The sequence below is a fragment of the Pagrus pagrus genome, assembly GCF_965226575.1.
Source record: "Pagrus pagrus genome assembly, chromosome: 22".
NCBI classification, from domain to species: Eukaryota; Metazoa; Chordata; class Actinopteri; order Spariformes; family Sparidae; genus Pagrus; species Pagrus pagrus.
In genome coordinates, this window is record NC_140204.1 from 9,984,565 (window position 1) to 10,002,455 (window position 17,891).

Here is a 17,891-nt window from a genome sequence, read left to right on the forward strand (position 1 = left end):
GGAGGAGACTGGCGTGGTTGGATGGGCCGAACAAACACAGGACTTTTAACCCAGTGAACCTCTCAAGTAAAACCAAAAATAATGTAACTTTTACATAAGTAACGTACTTATTTTAACCCAAATCAAGATCTTTTCCTAAACCAAGTAGGTATGTTAACTAAACCCAGTGTTGAAGTACTCAAGGATTGGTCTTAGTGGCACAACAACTGTTTGAAGGTCTTGTTTCAAATCAGCCAAGATCGGAAAACATGTATACCGATATCTATACGCGACAGGCCAATACCAGCTGATAATATTGACCAACCAATATATACATACACATGGCAATAAAAGAGGTGAATGGAGAGGAGTGCCTATGGTTTGCAGTTTCCACATTTTAACCTAACCAACAGCGACCATATCGCATTAACGACATTTAAATGAAGGTCTGGTTCGCTTGTATTTGGTACTGTCCAACAGTCATATGTCATTTTGGGAGAAATTCAACATATTCAGTTGTTAGGTATGAGGACAAGTACTAACTGATGGGTTTGTTTTTAAATGCTGCCCAAGCAGCTCAAACTAATAGCTTTGTAGAAGTAAATAACCTCAAACATGAACCACTCCATGTATCAACTCTTACCCTAGTCAAGAAAAATAGCGGCCTGTCACTCAAAATCCCACTGAGGCGATCCACAGGATGCGACTGGTTAACACATCTCGCAGTTTCTATCAGCTCATCAGAGTGGAAATGCCTCGTTTGATTTGTTGAAATATTAAACAGTCTGTGGCAAACCTAATCAACAGTTGAGCATCTTTCTGACGTGTCTGGCAAAGAAATCTTAAGTTCTTCAGGCAGAACAGTTGATTCCTGATGAATGTATCAGGCACACTGGGTATTCGTTTCCCAAATTGCTGCACATCTGAATCTAATGTTGGCCAAAAAATATGCAGTTCATCATTGCTACCAGACTCACTGGGATTTAATTAGATCATCAATCCATTTAAATGATATTTTTCAGTCTGCTGACAGGAGAGCAAAGTACTTATCCAATTATCTCTGTAAGGATGATTTTAGTCCTTTGACAGACAGCTAGGTGACAGCTTCTGCCAAAAAAAGAGATGTCTCCCACCTATTTGGGAACATTTTTCCATTTCGTACTTTAGGATTTTGCCTGATGCTCTTAACCAGAGCCACTTAGAGAGGAGGCAGTGGTAGAATAAGCTTCAGTTCCTAGATCAACAACATTACTAGAAAAAAAGATTTTTTAAAAATTGAGGTGGAAGGGAGACCCTTTTTTTAAAAAGTTAAAAGCAAATTAAAGTGAGCTGAGGTGGAAAATGTACAGAGAAAATGTGTTTGAATGAGAGAAGGTGATTTGAGGTACTTCTGAGTTTTCAGCTTATAACTGAAGATGGGGAATCACTCTGCCTTTCTAACCAGTCATTCCACTTTTTGCCATTTTGTGCTGATTCATCGTGGCCCACGGGCTTCCAGTGTGTTAGAAAAAAACTTGAAATTCATAATTGTAAATAATCCCATGCAAAAACTCTGTGTGCTACAGCGTCACATTTCCTTTAACATAGCCGCTTCCTGAAGCCCCGGAGGAATCTACTAACTTTTCAGCAAATAAGGTCTTTGATCAAGAGGCTGCTGTGTGAAAAAGCAGACTTGCTACTCATTTCCTCAACTCAAAACAGCACATTTGCTCAGCAGGCAACTGAAAAACCACGGCTCAGTCACGACCACTTTAGTTCAAGAAAACCCAAATTCCCATTTCCAGTGAGTTAAATTTGGCAGTGTGGCTCGATTCTGGGACCTCACAACCCATCTAATGTGCATACATAACTAAGCAGGGATAGTACACCTGCCTGCCCATACTTGTACCTACATGGGAAGGCCTTAAGACAGGGGGAGTACTGTAGCAGCAAAGACCACCCATAGGGTGCAGAAGAGAGCAGTCACCAGTGACAACAGAAATGACGTTGATGAAGTCGGCACTACATTGAAAAGGAGGAGCTAGGGTGCAAAGGAAGTTACTGGAGGTACTCAGATAACACGCCCTGTATGAGATTTGCCAATTGCATGCAAATAGGGAATCAGATAAGCAAACAACTGAAGAGGACTGACTTTAAGATCAGCTGCTATAGCTGGGAATATTGGGACACATAAAGATGGACGACATGACAGCCTGAAGAGTGATGCTGGTGACTGCCTGAACTAACGCTGTGCTTAATCAAACATACTATATAATGTAGAATGTATTCCTGTAGATGTAAAGAGGACTCCCGATGTTTTCAAATTCACTTTGTAAGAACATCCAATAAAGAAATTTGCCAAGAAATGTACTGACACAGTCATGACATTTGATGAGCATGTTTTGGATTTCTGAGGGACCGCCTGTAGCACCACCCTGTAAAAGTAAAGTAATTTATCAGAATTTTGCTCATCTTGCTCAAAGGTTGTCCTCTCTCTTTTACAGGACTTGCTTCCTGTAGAAAAATGGAAAAGCCTGAACTTGGTGGCCTCTGGCACCAATCACTGCAGAAGATAAATTCACTCAGTAAGCCCCACAAATGTCTGTATGACGTATATGGAAAATGTAGCACTTCCAGTGGAGCTGATGCTGACTGCGTGATCGTCAAATTGCTGTCACCAGTGTTTTTTGAAAGTAGTCTGTCTAATGTGGACGTCTGAGCAATCGATGCAATCCTTTATTCTCGTTTGTCATCAATAATTCAATGTTTGTCAAACACTGAAGATGACTATCTGCTCTACTCGGCTGGACACAACCTCTCAGCTAAACGCGCACGTCGTAAAATGTACACATATTGCCAAATTGCAACTTGTTAATCCAAAATTTCATTAGAATCAATAATTATTATAATAAAAGTAGCTGACTGGACCTAATTGGCCAGTCATCTGTTTGGCTGGCAGCTGGCACTCGTGGAATGCTCTGCCTCTTTCCCCTCCACATCGATCTCCTGGCAGTCTAGACTTTGTGATGAAATGCCACTCTGAGAGGCTTTGTCCGAGACAGTTGTAAACATGTCACCTCTGCTGACCCGCTGGCTCTGCAGGGCCTCAACAAGGACTCCGTAAATGTCTCAACTGGAGGGCTGTTAAGGGCAAGGATAGTTGTACAGCCAACAAGAACATTACACGCTACTTTGGCACAAATTACAATCAAGTGTACGTCGACTTCACTCTCCGCTTTACCCGTCAGATTTTGTTTATGCGCAATTGTATAGTAAGGCTGCACTGTCCTATAATTCTACCTAAGTGTGTGCATAATGCTTAAGTATACATACTCACTGTAATTTGGACAAAGGCTGATTGTGCTGCGGCACTCCTCTTCACACTTAGCACAGTCAGGAGTGGAAGGCAGAACAGAGAAGGATGTGTTTGAAGAGGAAAGCGAAAGACTTAAGAGATGAACTGTGCTGCACAGTTAGCAAAGCATACATCATTTAGCCTTACGAGCAAAACAGACACTTTCAGACACCAGAGAGTGCCGGGTTGTAATGGATTTTTTTATTAGGGAGAGCACAGTGAGAGCAGGTACACCTCAGGCTCAGTCTGGGGAGGAAAAAACTCAACCATTAAAACTGTCAGTGCTACCGGGTTGCCAGATGTTGCAACGGAAACAAGCAAACGCAGCTGTCAAATAAGCAGCAGAACTCATAAGCAGGTATCATAGCGTTTTTAGAGTGAATAAAAAAAAAAAAAACACCTCCAGCTCCTGTATTCCAGGTAGCTGCTTTTAATGAGCAAAATTGGCAGCTCTGACGGATCGGATTTGCCTCCAAGGTTTGCATGCATTTTAAAAGACATTGGAAAAAAAACAACAACCCAGATGCATTCACAGGTGTAGTCATCACATTTTACTGCACGTAACAATAAACCAGTGCTGCATTTAACGCTGCCCTCAAGATGAACTGTTTGGAAAGCTTTTCATTCCCTTTGTGAGTGTGACTGGAATAATCAGGCAACCGGCCAGTCAAGAGAAATTGAGTTCTGCGTTCCATTATGCGAGTTCAATTAGACCTGAAAACGCCCGAGGAAACGGATGGAGGCCCCTGGGACAAGGACTGCAAGACAGATGCATGGCCACCACGGTTAAAATTGTCCTGCAACGATTGTGCTGCTACCGAGAAATCCTAACTTGTGTTCACACTGCAAGCAAACGTTTTTGCTTTAACTCATCGTTCTGAAAAGTAAATTGCACAGTGTAGTGGCTGCAGAAAAATAACACCATCCACGTATAGGTTGGTTCCCTATAAACCTTTCGCAATTTGGTCTCACACTGAGCTGGAAAAAGTAGGTCGAATTATGGCACAAAGGACCAGTTTTCCCTGGTCGCTATTCCCAGTTAAAGGTGGAAGAACTGTGGAAGACATAACACTGCAAAAGAAAAAGGACCCTACTGATGTCGGAGGCAAAGAAGGTGAAAGGGAGAGTGATAGAGAGTGAGGTAAAACAAGTGAACGGACAGGTATTCACTCAATGGAGGGCACTGGTGTTTTGTCAAAGTCAGTTCCCTTGCTCATATGCGTTTCCCCTTATAACCGACTATTTTACTTTGCCTTTGTTATAGCACAAAGATCAGGATTTCTAGGTCAAAATGGGTTTTTTATTTTGGACAGTAGCCAGCCTGCTAGCGTTAGCCATGTTGCTTACGCTGTCTTTGCAACAGCATTGCCAACGGTAAAACCAAAAAAGGAAACGGACGGAGGAGAAGTTTAAAAGGTGTCTATTTCCACTTTAACCGCCTGGTGAGATGTCTGAGGAACCCACTTGTCGAGACGTAATTTCAGTTTCAAAAAAAGAAAGTTTAGAGCCATTCAAGGCTTCCCTGTTCTGTAAAAACTCTCAATTAAAGCAATAAGAAAATAAGCGCTCTATTTGTTTATTCTCAATTAACACAATCTACCAGGGTGACCTCAAAACACAAAGATGACTAAAGTCAGATTCAGAAAGAACATGAATATTACTGTTAAATCCAACACAGTGCGAAAAAGTATAATTTTGTTTGTTGTTTAACCTTTTACATGAGAATGAACCTGTTGACTGTGTGTTAATTGTCTTGTAGGCAGATTACATTAACGTTTCTGTGTGTGTTTGTTTGTTTGTGGGTGTGTAATAGATGATTAAGCCCTAAAACCTTCCTGAGTGTGTGTCTATGCATGTGTGAGATCTATTAATCAGTGTGTGTACCGACCCTTAATTAAAACCTCCCACTTCCCCCTGGACCCTACCTCCCGTGTGCATGTGTTTGTAGAAGTACCTCTGCATTTGTATTCACCTCGCCGCTTCTGAATCTCAATATTCATGACTATGCACCACATCTCATACTCAAATCCACATTTAACTGTGGCATATTCTCACTTTTTAACACTTCCTGCTGTGATTTCGAGAAACAGGTATCCAGCTGTTTGAGCTGCGGATGCTCTCCACACCAAAAAGTGACAACACGCTGTCGGTTTAATTAATTAATGCACCGCTAACATGCATTCTGGCCTTTGGGTCAAAAAAATCTCCAAGAGTAAATGTCTCTCTAAACTGAGCCTGCAGCCTACATCTTTTCTCAAAATTCACTCAACCTTAAAGGGGCACTATGTGGTTTTGGAAAAGAAATGCAGAAACTCAGAAAAGGTAATATTTACAGTGTTGTAATAATAATAATACAAACTCAGAAATGTTTATTTTTTCTTTAACTTAATGATATAGCTGTTCTCAGAGGAAAATAAGGTTAAAACTGTATGATGTTGTGCATGAGCTGCCGCCTGCTCTCAATCCAAGCCTTTAATCGTTCTCTTTGGTTTCCATCTGTATTCGCTGCCTACACCTACATTTTGCTGCAATTTCTCAGCTACCACTACCTTCCTGGCCATTCGAGGTCTGTTCACAAGCATTTTTTTGCTATTCCATTTAAATAAACTGAGCACACACGATGACATATTGCTTCAAGTTCTAAGGAAGTGACCTGCAGCTGACCCAGACCGTCGACGCCATGACAGATATAAGCCCGACTCCTTGGAAGGTACATTACTCACACAACTAATCAGATTTCACACCTTCGGCAAGGTCATCGCCTTCTCTTCGCCGTGCCTCCTGCCTTCTGTGTTTCCAGCTCGCATTCTGATCACAAATTAATATTCACATAGAAGTCCGGACCGCTACTGGGTGCGTGTGTGTGGGTGTGTGTGTGTGTGTTTTACAGCAGATAAGCTAACAGATTGAAAGAAAAGAACGACAGAAGGACGACAGAAGGAAGAAGAGAGGATGAGGAGCGCAGGAGAAAGCTGAGATAGAGAAGGCGAGAGAGCGAGAACAGTGAAGGAATGGAGTGGAACCAATCAGCTAAAGAGGAAGCTGCTGTGAAAACGCCATGTCGTCTCCTTTGAAGTTTGCTGTGTGTCATTCCCTTACGTGCCTCTATGCATTCACACCACACTTCTTTTCAACACGTATCTATTTTTCTCGTGATGTACTTGCATCCTCTTTATTTGTTTTTCCCTCTCCTCTCACTTCACATCGACCTGCTGTGGTGTAAGGTCTGAATTTGGGGCATTTATACAATACCCTGCAGTTGATGTGTTGGCCGGCTGCTAAGTGTGAATGAGAACAGAATGGAAATGCCAGAAAGTCTAAAACTGAGTGTGAAAAAACAAGTATTATCTAAGGATGGCGGAAATGAGGTAGATAAACACCACACGTTGTAGCCAGGAAAGGAAACGTGTATTTTTCTGGTAATTATATTGACTAAAAGGCAAATCCGACACAAAGTAGTCACAACATTAGTTAAAGTGTTTGGATAGTACTGTTGAAAATTTGATCAAGATTGATTGAAAAAAAACACTCAACTTCCTCTCCTCCTTTGCAAGTTTGACTTCATTTTGGTTCAATTTTCTCCTCCAGCATCATCCAACCTCCGTCTTTTCTCCATTCGCCTTTTCCTTCTCCCCTCTCTGCCTCCCACCCCATCCTCCCCTGCTCCCCCGTCGTTTCGTCACAGTCGATTTCCAGCCGTTTAATCCTGATTATAGCTTCAAAGTCCCAGTTGACACCATCCAGCTCAAACTTGCTTCGTGTATGTGTGTGTGTGTGTGTGTGTGTACACACGTGTGCATTCGGAAGCTCAATGCTGATTCTGGCTATAAACACATCTGTCTTGTGTCTGTCGTCTCATTAGCTGTGAGACACTGTTTGTGTTGACATGTCGTTTTGGCGAGCGTGCATGTTTGCTTCATGATAGCAGACTCTTAAGCTGGAGTGGCAGTTTTAGTTGCTAAGTCATGTTTGTGTGAAAATACTGCGCGCGTGAGATTGTTTCCCCCATTAAACAGCTGTTTTTCTGGCCTGATTGTGCATTGTGTGTATGTGTTGCTGTGAACGGCTCAGTGGTTGTGTACTACGTGGCTCAATGCTCTCTTTTTACCTGCCAGCACCTTTTTTCCCCAGAGGTTGTGAAACTTATTTTGTTGAAACATCTTTTACAAACTAAAATTAAAAGCATTTGGAGTGGGTGACCAATGAAAATCGGTGCTCATGTTGGCAAGCTAAGCTAATTATTTTGACGTTTGCATTATGTAAGAATTGGCCACCTGTTGAATTCACAAAAAAGATGGAGCTGTAGTTTGATGTATAAGCACTGGACAGGCTTGTACAGTGGATTATATTATAAGACCCACCGGTACTGTACATGGAGGCATTTATTCAAGGACACCTTTCCACTCGCACAAAAGGCAAAATCTGCCTTTTTTCCCCCCCAAGTGTTTACAGCTGGATGGCAAAAGGAACACAGGACTGGATAAAGAAAGAGACTTTTTCATTTTGTACTACAACGCATCTATTTAGTGTTAATCTAAGAGTAGTCGAGCATTACATAAACCTGTCCCGCAGGATAAAAAGCTAATATCTCTCTCGAGTTTGTCTGAAATTTTAATGCCTTAAAGGCCTTAAATTACGGCATTTACATCAGCCTTTGTTGGTCTCCTCAGAGTTTGTAGGCGTCAGCGTGCCTCTCTGTTCACACCGCTAAACAAGTGGTAAACAAGTCTGCCTGTCATCTCTGTTTTTCTTCTCGTCCTTTTTATTTTCCATCAGTGTCAACGTTTTTTCTACCCAACTGCTCTCGTATCTTTGTTTTCTTTTTCTACTGTACACCCTCTGCATTTCTTTCCACCATTTACCCTCGTGTCATCATCGCTTCGCCTTCTTCCCTCCATCAGTAACCCAGACCTTCTGTGATTCAGGCTTTCTTACTGTTGCTAATTAAATTGGCATGTTCTTGATCTTTTATTCAATTTCCTGAAATAAGGCTTTTCCAGGACTTCAGTAAGCACACGAAAGCATACACACACACACACACACACACACACACACACAGATAATTACAAGGCTGTTCGTGTGATTAAGTACCGTGCAAGTGGTTGTTTAGAGGTGTGAAATGAAGAGATAGATAACCCAGCCCCTTGAGACACATATTAATGTGCCATTTTGTGTGTATGTGTGTGACAAAAAGTGTGACTCTGAGTGTGTGTGTGTTGTTAGAGTGTGTCTAAACCTCTTATTCTCCCACTGATAAGTCAGAGATGAGATGGATTTCCTGTCTCTGCTCTCCTCTTTGCAAATGCTCAGTGAATGATCCTGGATCAGCGCTTTTTGCTGCTCCCGCCTTGGAACATGATGCAGAGATCAGAGGAGGCCAACTCCAGCTAACTAGCTTTTCTTCAGCGCTTTCGATTAATTTCTACACGGATGCTGATGTAAAGTGCAGTTTGAAGTGATTATGTGCTCTTCAGAAGAAGAAGCATATGTGGATGTTGCCTGCGATAACCTTGACAAGCTATTTCAGTGCTGTGACCTTTGGCTGTGTGATGAATTAGTTAGATGTTTACCACTCTGCACAAAGGACAACATTCTCATGTTTAGCAGGAGAATACATGATAAAAATAACACAAGCTGCGATTCATTCAGTATGTAACAACCGTTGACTTATTTGTACTTTGAAAGTGATGGTATTTACTTTAAATTGAGCAACCCTCAGTGCTTAGATTAAACTGGTGTTTATGTTGCTATTTATTATAATTTATTACTATAAATACGAGCTATAAATCAGGCTCCCCTCATGGATTCTATAAACAGACTGCAGGTATAAAAAGTGGACACCAAGATTAAAGAAACAGAGGCAGACCATGGGAAAACACATGCAAACCAAGCCAGCGAACCGTTAACAGGAGGCTGAGGGATCTGAAAACAAGAGATACACATGAGAGAACTAGAAGACAACATTGCTCATGAAGGTAGACAGAGGTCAAACCGGGAAAGACGTGGAGGAGCATGACAGAGAAGGAAACAAAACAAACATATTCACTTGGCAGGTAGAGGCAGAAATGAAAAGAGCTACGGTATGATAAGAGAGTTTGACATGACAGAACAGGAACTGGGATATGGAGGAGTGCTTGGCCAGACAGATGCGAACACAAGTCCACACTGATGCAGGTTAACAAACACAGACACACATGAGACGAGGTGAACGGGAAGAGTGTGTGGCAACAAAAACTCAAGCTCAGGATGGACCACCGGTGTCCTCATATCCCCACATTCAACTCAATACTGCACTATCTGAACCGCAAAATGAGGAAAAACCAGAATCTGCTGAAGGTCATTATGAACGACCATCTCCACAGATAACTGCACTGTAGCACAGATCCCTTATCTGCCAATGCAGCACACTCAGTTTTTTATATGCTGGATTAGATCTGTTTGCATATTTTGCTAGTTTTATTCATGCAATACTAATGCAAAACATTTGTGAAGAATGAATCAAACTGGGGAAAAACCGGAGCAGAGAAATAAATACCCAGAAGAGTAAACAACAAATTAAAAAGAGAATTTGATCGTAAAATGTAGATTATATCCATTTACCATGTAGCAGTGTGACAGTACAAAGGGAACATTTTCCTCCATTAGGGTCCAGTGTAGGATTTAGAGTCATCTATTGTCAGAAATACGTAGAATATAATATACATAATAATGTTTTCATTAGTGTTTAAACACCTGAGACTAAGAATTCGTATAGCTTCGAATGAGGCCGTTACAGATACAAAAGGAGCGATTCCTCATGGTGGAGTCCGCTGAGAACGGACAAACCAGACACTTGCTCTAGAGAGGGACTTTCATGTTTTTACGACCACCTTAGATAAGGCTGAGACGAGGGGTGCTCAGTTGGTCACGATTTACAACACCACCACCAGAGGCCACTAAATCCTACATACTGGACCTTCTGTTTCTGTGACTTGTTCAAAAGGCCTGACTAAAATCAATGTGACACTTAAATAATCATGCACGATAGAAGTAAAGAATATGTTTTTAAAAAGTTATATCTTACTTTTTCATTGCAATGAAGAGAAGTGACATAAGGATAAGTATTGCTGCCATCTTAAGATGGGAACTAGTCTGTGATCTGGTAGGGCTTAACGAAGCGAAACTTGCCAAAGATTCTTCAAAGAGCCTCTCTAGATGGGTATCATCACCAACACCTTCACACACACACAAACACAGATACACACACACACACACACACACACACACTAAGTGTGTGCAACGACCTAAGGTCACCTCAAACTCTTAGATGTACAGATGAACAGCGATTAAACTTCACCGCCTGAAGCAAAGCCTCGGGTGTCACAAAAACGACTTCTAAAGAAACAAACCTTGAGAGAGTTTCACTTTGCACTTACTCACAAATACACTGAGTCCCAAATGTCTCAGTTTGTTGAAGTCTCCAGCAAACTGGACAGAACATTGGGTCTTGTAGTGCCATAAGGAGAAGGTTTTATGTTTCATCGCTCTTCTGCCATCTTTTTTCTATTCGAAACCTGCGTTGTCTTCTCCATCTTTTCACCACCTATCCCTCTTGTGAGAGTCCAGGTATCAGCAGGAACGTGGGCAGGCCCATCTGATGTCCTGCAGCGTATGCATTTGTTCCACAGCTCATTAGATATTCAGTCACTGCTTGGTTTCACCTGACAAATCATCAGCCTTTGTGATGAGCAATTTGCACAGGACAGATGCTCCTGCACTTGCATTGACATGATTCACTTGGACAATTTAGTCTGTGTATAATTCAGAGAGAAGACAGAAGTCCACCTGTGCATGATTAAGAACGACGTTTCGCCGAGGTGGAACGACGTAGACAAAAGCAGCCTTATAATTTATAGCCGACAAGATTATTGGTTAAAATGACAACTCTTAGCAGGTTATTTCAGCTCCAGCTAGCTAGTTAATTAAGCTCATGTTTGCTGCAAGAGGTGGTTAACGAATACAGTTTGTAGTGTAATTTTTCCAGCTGTTTCCTGCTTGTAAGATGTCTTGAACAAACACTTGATGGCTACTTGCATGATATTCTGCTAAAAGTCTCAGGCTAAACCTTCAGAATGACGGTTGCTACTACAGGCAGTAAGCTAGCTGTGCACGCTAATGGTAAGAGTTTGTTAGAGCAGACAAACCCACTGTTAAATCCAAACCTTTAGGAAAGGATAAAAACATAATAATTATGCACTACACTTGAGTTTTTAAATGTAAAGTACAGTATTGCTCTTACTACAGCCCCAATAAATTCCTTCAGCATGTGGAGAAATGCTTTTCCAGGACTTGTTGACGTAAAAGAAAGACAAAAACCAGATGTTGACAATGATGCAAACTGCATAAGCTTCTAATCTGGGAGGATCTTGTAGGCCACTTATGTTTTACAGCCTCATCATACAGAGAATTGCCTTGGTGTCATCCCTGTTACTTGTAACATAGATAATAAAAAGTAAAAGTAAAAGAAAGTAAGTAGGTAAGAGAGTCAGTAAAAGTTAAAAAGCATTCATTGTATTTTCTGTAATTAAGTAGACAATCTTCTTTCAGTTAACCCTGGCAGGCACATGCCCAGCGTCCGTTAATGAGGTCTGTTAATAAGTGTGATGGCATGAACAGAGATTATTTCTGAAATGTGCTAAACGCCCGTCTGTATGGAGACTGTTTTTGTTGCCATAAATACCTGTGTACATGAGGACTGCGTCTAAGTCTTGCTTCTGATTTGTTTGTTAAATGTAACCATGCAGTGCAGACACAAACGCGACAGCCACAGGTGTACCAGCCTCTATGGACCGTACCGCATGTCGTTTTCTGTTACACACTCGCCATCTTGATTGCCCTTTTGCCGCTCTCCCTCCGCTCCTCTATCCATCTTTCTTTACCCTCGTGCCTCATGTCCTGTCACTTTCCTGTCCGTCATTCTCCCCCGCCCCCCTCGTTCTCTTTTTTGCAACTGCATGCGTGACATTTTACTGCTCAACACACATGGCTCATCCCTTGCACAAATACACCCACAAAAATGCTTAAAGACACACACACACACACACACACACACACACACACATACAGAAGAAGGCGATAAACAGCTTTCTGAAATGCCAAACATAATTCCACACAACTGAGGAAAGCAGCATGTTGTCAAGTGTCAACCAAGTAACTCAAGCTTTGGTTGGGGCGTTCAGGCTTTTTCGCTTAAATTTAAAGGTTATATACTAAAAGGTGCTGAGGGACTGACATGATTACAGGAGCCACCAAAAAATAATCTGAAAAGCAGAGTTTGGTCCATCTCAGATTTATTGTCTGGGAGAAAGAAAGAGCCTGGAGTTATGAGGAGGTCAGCCTTCAGCGTCATATCTCTTTGAGCAGACCAAAGCATTAATAGGCCTTGGATTTGTTGCCAGCTCTCTGGCTTCTTACTGGTGACATTCCAACACAGCAAGACTCACCAAGGCTGTGGCTCACAAAAAAACAAGAACACAATGAACCATAATCCTTGGTGTAAACAAGATTTTCATTTTTCACCTTTGCCACACGAGCACAGAGACGGGGAGAAGCGCTGGATCCTCAAGACTTAAAATCAAGCCAACCATGTGTGCTTATTTATCCACAAGATATCAGCTAAATGAAATTAATTAGCTTTCAGGAAACATTCGGGGAATTGAGGAATGACTCACTGACACCGCAGCGTAAACTATTCCAGCCAAAACTTTTTCGATAGCAGCAGAAAACCAAACATCTACAGCAGGAGGAAAACATTTTCATAAGTCATATTCTATAGTACGCATCCAGGTTGTCAGGAACCAAAGCCCATCTGGTTTTCACTGTAGAAAGCTAATCAGTGACACATTTAAACTTGTGATGCCAGGTGGTGTAGCTAAATAGCTGGAAAGATAGAAAACCTGGGCTGTAAATGTGTGTCATCATACATAATGTGTGCTTTCAAGCTGGCAATGGATGCTTTCATGCAGAATCGTAAAAACAGGAGGAGGCGAGGAAGGTGGATGGATCAAAAGTTTGTTAACCAGCTGACGATTCATCTCGGATAGTATGAATGGACTTGAATGTTTTAATATTCTTTGCAAGGACACTACATCAGGATAATTCAGTGGTCTACAATAAGTAGACCTTAAAAAACAGTGGGGAAATGATCAATGGCGTCTGAATCTGTGACAAGGAAGGTGAAGTATAGCATCTACGTCAATGAGCACAAAAAGAGAAGCGTCTGCTTTTTGCGACTGTGAGACAATTTGCTGACAAGTACTTGGATTTTTTAACTCTTCGACATTAAACCCACTTATCTGACTTTAACAACTTCAAATTCAAGCTGCCATGGTTGAAGTTTGTCATCAGTGGCCTTAAAAGAAGCATGTTAATTCAAGACCTTGTATTCTTTCCATCAAAGTACTCTTCTCTACTTATGTTAGCGCAGTAAAGCTTTTGTCAGAATATACTGCAGTTCTCCACCTCAAGTTCGATCAGCACACTCACCAAGGTTGCCAACAGTGTGGCTGGTTGTCTTTATGTGCCGTATCGTCCTTGCAAAAAAATGAAGAAAAGAAAATTACGTTTCTACACTGAATATCTCCAGTCGTCGTACAGGCTGATTTTAATTGTAGCTGCTGCAGGAGAGGGACATTAGGTTGACTTCCCAGAGCGTGTTTACTCAAATCCTCAGCGGCGAGGACAAAGGACAGTGTCCACAAGCCCCTCAAGCCTCGGCTAACATCAAACACTTTTCTCACTCTATCAAGACAGGAAAATTAATCTTTCAAAATCTGTGCTGACAGTTTGTAAAGTGCACTCCAAGTTAAATGAGAAATTAGAGTTGAGAAGACCAATTTGACTTGCAATTTCACCTCATCATGACTAATTCAAAACAGACTGAGGAAGCGCTACGACTGAGCCGGTAGAATTTTTTGGGATCCGCTGGCTACAGCGATTCTCCTTTATCATGGTTTTCATCTCGTTACAGGTAGGAAACCTGACTTTTAAAAAGCCAGTGTTTGTTGACACTGTCAGAAAGTTAATAACCGTACTTTATGTTTATTATTGAGGTCGCAGTGGGTGGCGTTGCACCTGAGTGCATTATATTAAGAGGTGTTTCTAATAGTCTACCCCTCTCATTTATGTTAATAGGGTGGCCACCTCTCCATATATTGCAGTCAGGCCTCATCAACAACACAAACTACAACCTCAGTAAATTAAAGGATAGTATGCTCAATTTTAGCGTCATCATTTTATTTTAATATAATAGTAGTTAACAGTTCTGTTATATATTCTGTTATATTCCCGCTCTGTTTTAGCTTCTGTCTCTTCAAGGCCTCGCTCCCGAGTACCCAAGTCTCCTCTGATTAGCCAGCTCACACATGCCTGAGCGAGCACCTCTGACAACACCAGAGCAGCTGTGTTAAAACACTTGTTACGTGCCAATCGGGATATGGTGACGTAGTGTGATGTCACAAAGTCACAGAAAGGCAGGACTACTGACGAGACGTTTCAGGTGCAGTGTATTCTGTGGGAGAGAGGAGCTTCTGTTGATGCAGGCTTTGACTTTTTTCACATTCAACATCTTTAACGTGCACAAGAACATATAAAACACTGAAGGTGCGGGAAAAACTTAAAAAACATAAATAGTCTCCTTTAATACCTCTCTGACAGTGTCAATCAAAAGTCAGCATTGTAGCAAAGCAGCCAGCGAGTGTATATATTAAATAAATACACACAACCAGTTATCTTCTCATACTATATAATGGCTATAATGGAAAGAAAACCCAACACTGATCTATGGATGTGAAGTCACACCTCCAAATTCATTTACATCAACTGTATTCAATCTCATTCATTTACACGACAGAAGGAGAACCTAAACCTTAAACTCATTTTCTTTCACTCACTTACAAAGAAAATAACAAGTCATAAATGTCATTTCAGCTTTGAATAAGACTTCACTGAGACTGGCTTGTGTCTCTTCAATTGATTTAAATGGTTTTTCAGCTTACCAGTAGGAAAATAGTAAAATCATGTTCAAACCTCACACACTAGCAAAAACATCCAAAACCTTGGCTGTAACTTTTAGGAGCAGCTTTGTTAATAGCTCATCACACCTTTCACCTCAGTGCCGGGAAAAAAAGAGGCACGCGCGGTAGCAGATTGTTAGTTTGTCATTGCAGGGTGAAAATGAAGAAATGCCATTGTGCACACGATGTGTGTGAAGACAGCTGGAATCAAAATGATAACCGTGTCAGTATTCTCTTCGCTTCTTTCTAAACAACTCAACAATTAACTGGCTTTGAACAAAATGTCAGCCGACCGGACTTCTTCTGCAGAGGTCCGTCGCTCTGTGACTTTCATTATGCTGACAAAAAAACAAACATCTCCCCAGTCTGGCTGATTCAACACTGTGTGCCACATCATTATCATGTTTACAAGGCGTTTCCGAACTAAAAGCGCACAATACCAAAGAATCCAAGTCGGATCTTTGCGCAGTGCTGACCTCACTGTTTTTGGGTAAACATTAATGGTATAAATTACCACTTAAACTTACTAAATAAGCCATTTAAGAGACAAAACATAAACACATTTACTGAAAGGCATGCTGGTCATAACACCATTTGTTCATACGCCTGCTACATGAATAAGCCATGTAGCTCATTATTTTTAATCACCTCCACCTTCTCAGTCTGTCAACACCGGCGTTTGCTGACACCGCTGCTGTCTGTTAACAAACGTTTGCACCTGCTGAGAATGTTTTTCCAAGGTCTCCATCTTTTTGCACAGAAGGATCTGGCTGCTTCAGACGCTGACGGAGTATGTTTTCAATCAGAAATCTAAGAAATAACCGCTTATATAGAGCATGTAATCAACCAGATGGGTGGCACAGAGATGTAAGAAGTGTTTGAGAACGCTGGAGTGCCACTTCACAGTGAACCTGTTGTACTCTGCAACTGAATCAGTACACAGAGACCTTCAATAACTCTTTCAGTTTTAACTGCATCACACCGTTTACCAGGCTAGGCTGGCTTAAACAGTTTGAGATGGGCTCCAAGAGCCATTCACAGCAGACCAATTCAGAGAGCACTATCGCATTTACGTCTTTGACATGAGAAGAGCCACTTTTTTTGACAGCAGGCATTCAGGGTCTAGGACAACTGCCTGCTTTCCAGCTTGACAGCAAACCACAGGAAAGTTTAAGGAAATGGCTGCACACGTGGCTGAACGTCCTACCTTGACCCCTCGCACTCTGAACTCGGCCAGCGCTCGGCCCATCTTGGAAGACGCTGTCTGGAGGTCCTTCCCGCTGGCGATGACTTTGACCAGCAGGGAGTCGTAGTGAGGCGAAATGACAGCGCCCTGGAAGGCAGAGGCGCTGTCCAGACGGATGCCCATGCCTTCACCGCTTCGGAAGACCTGAGAGGAAACAGGACGGAGGAGCAAAGCGTGAACAACATTAACAGAAAATGTCTTGTCCTACCTAAAATGTCTATGTCCTACCTAAAATGCTGAAGAGAAAGTCTGCAAATTGCAAAGAATAATTGTTCATTAACACCAAGTGCATATAATCTGGAGGTAGAGAGGGGTACAAATACATCAAGAAGGTATAAAACTTTATTACGTTGGATTCTGCTGCAGTTGGCAAGAAAACCTGCACAATTTGTCAATTTAAGATTGAATGGTTTCATTAGTGCCATTATTGTCTCACTATTTTCAGTGGATGATTGTTTTTTGGACATTTTTCAGCTAACTTTCTGCAAGAAATGCCAACAAATGTGTCAATTATGGACAGCCACAGTTTCATTTACAACAGTCATGGCACAAGGGATTGCCTGAGCCAACTGGAGGGTGTAAGATTCAACTGTACAGATCATGGACCCATCACTTCACAGGTCAATAGAGAGGGAGGGAAGAAGGGAGGTGTGTGTCAGGAGGGGTGCATTGGTCTGAATTGTGTCAGTGTGCTGGGTGCAAATCCAGGCGTGGACCTTTGTCCCGTGATTCTCAGTCTGTCTTATCACCATCTTTTTTCAAATTATTTTAATAATCTGCCCGAGATAAATTTGGCTGACGATTTCTCAGCTCACAGCACTTGTTAGTGGATTGTAAAGTAGACCATACAGAAACGTAGAGCATCATATCTGTTAGTGCCTACAACGCTAGCACAAATTAACCCACACTTGGAACGCGATTATAGGCGGACGTACGAGTAGAGCAAACTAAGGAGATGAGAGGGGAGAAAACAAGCATGAGATGAGTTCGAAACGGAAAGGCTGCATCGCTCCAAACCACTTGGCAAGAGAGCAGAGAGGGAGGAGAGGCGATGTGAAGAGGAGAGTGAGGACTGTCCAACACTACAACATATGGAGCCCCTCGAGAGCTGGAAGAGCAGGATGAGTTTGAGATGATAATTATAACAATGTTGTGCCATACTGATGATATGCCGGTAATATTTCCAGCAAATGTAGATATGCAACATTTACAACCAACAGTATTTTTTCATTATCCTTTAGCCTTTTACAACTTGCCATTTTATCAAGAAGGATTTTAT

At 41.7% G+C, this 17,891-nt stretch overlaps 1 protein-coding gene across 3 annotated transcripts in view; it reads right to left on the reverse strand.

The window, feature by feature from the left end:
- The window catches only part of pcxb (pyruvate carboxylase b), a 297,628-nt gene that overhangs the window by 141,470 nt on the left and 138,267 nt on the right, over nt 1–17,891 (reverse strand). For all 3 annotated transcript variants that reach the window (XM_084343541.1, XM_084343543.1, XM_084343542.1), the window contains exon 12: nt 16,574–16,756. In XM_084343541.1, the coding sequence (XP_084199667.1) occupies nt 16,574–16,756 (183 nt within the window). The remainder of the gene's footprint in view (nt 1–16,573; nt 16,757–17,891) is intronic.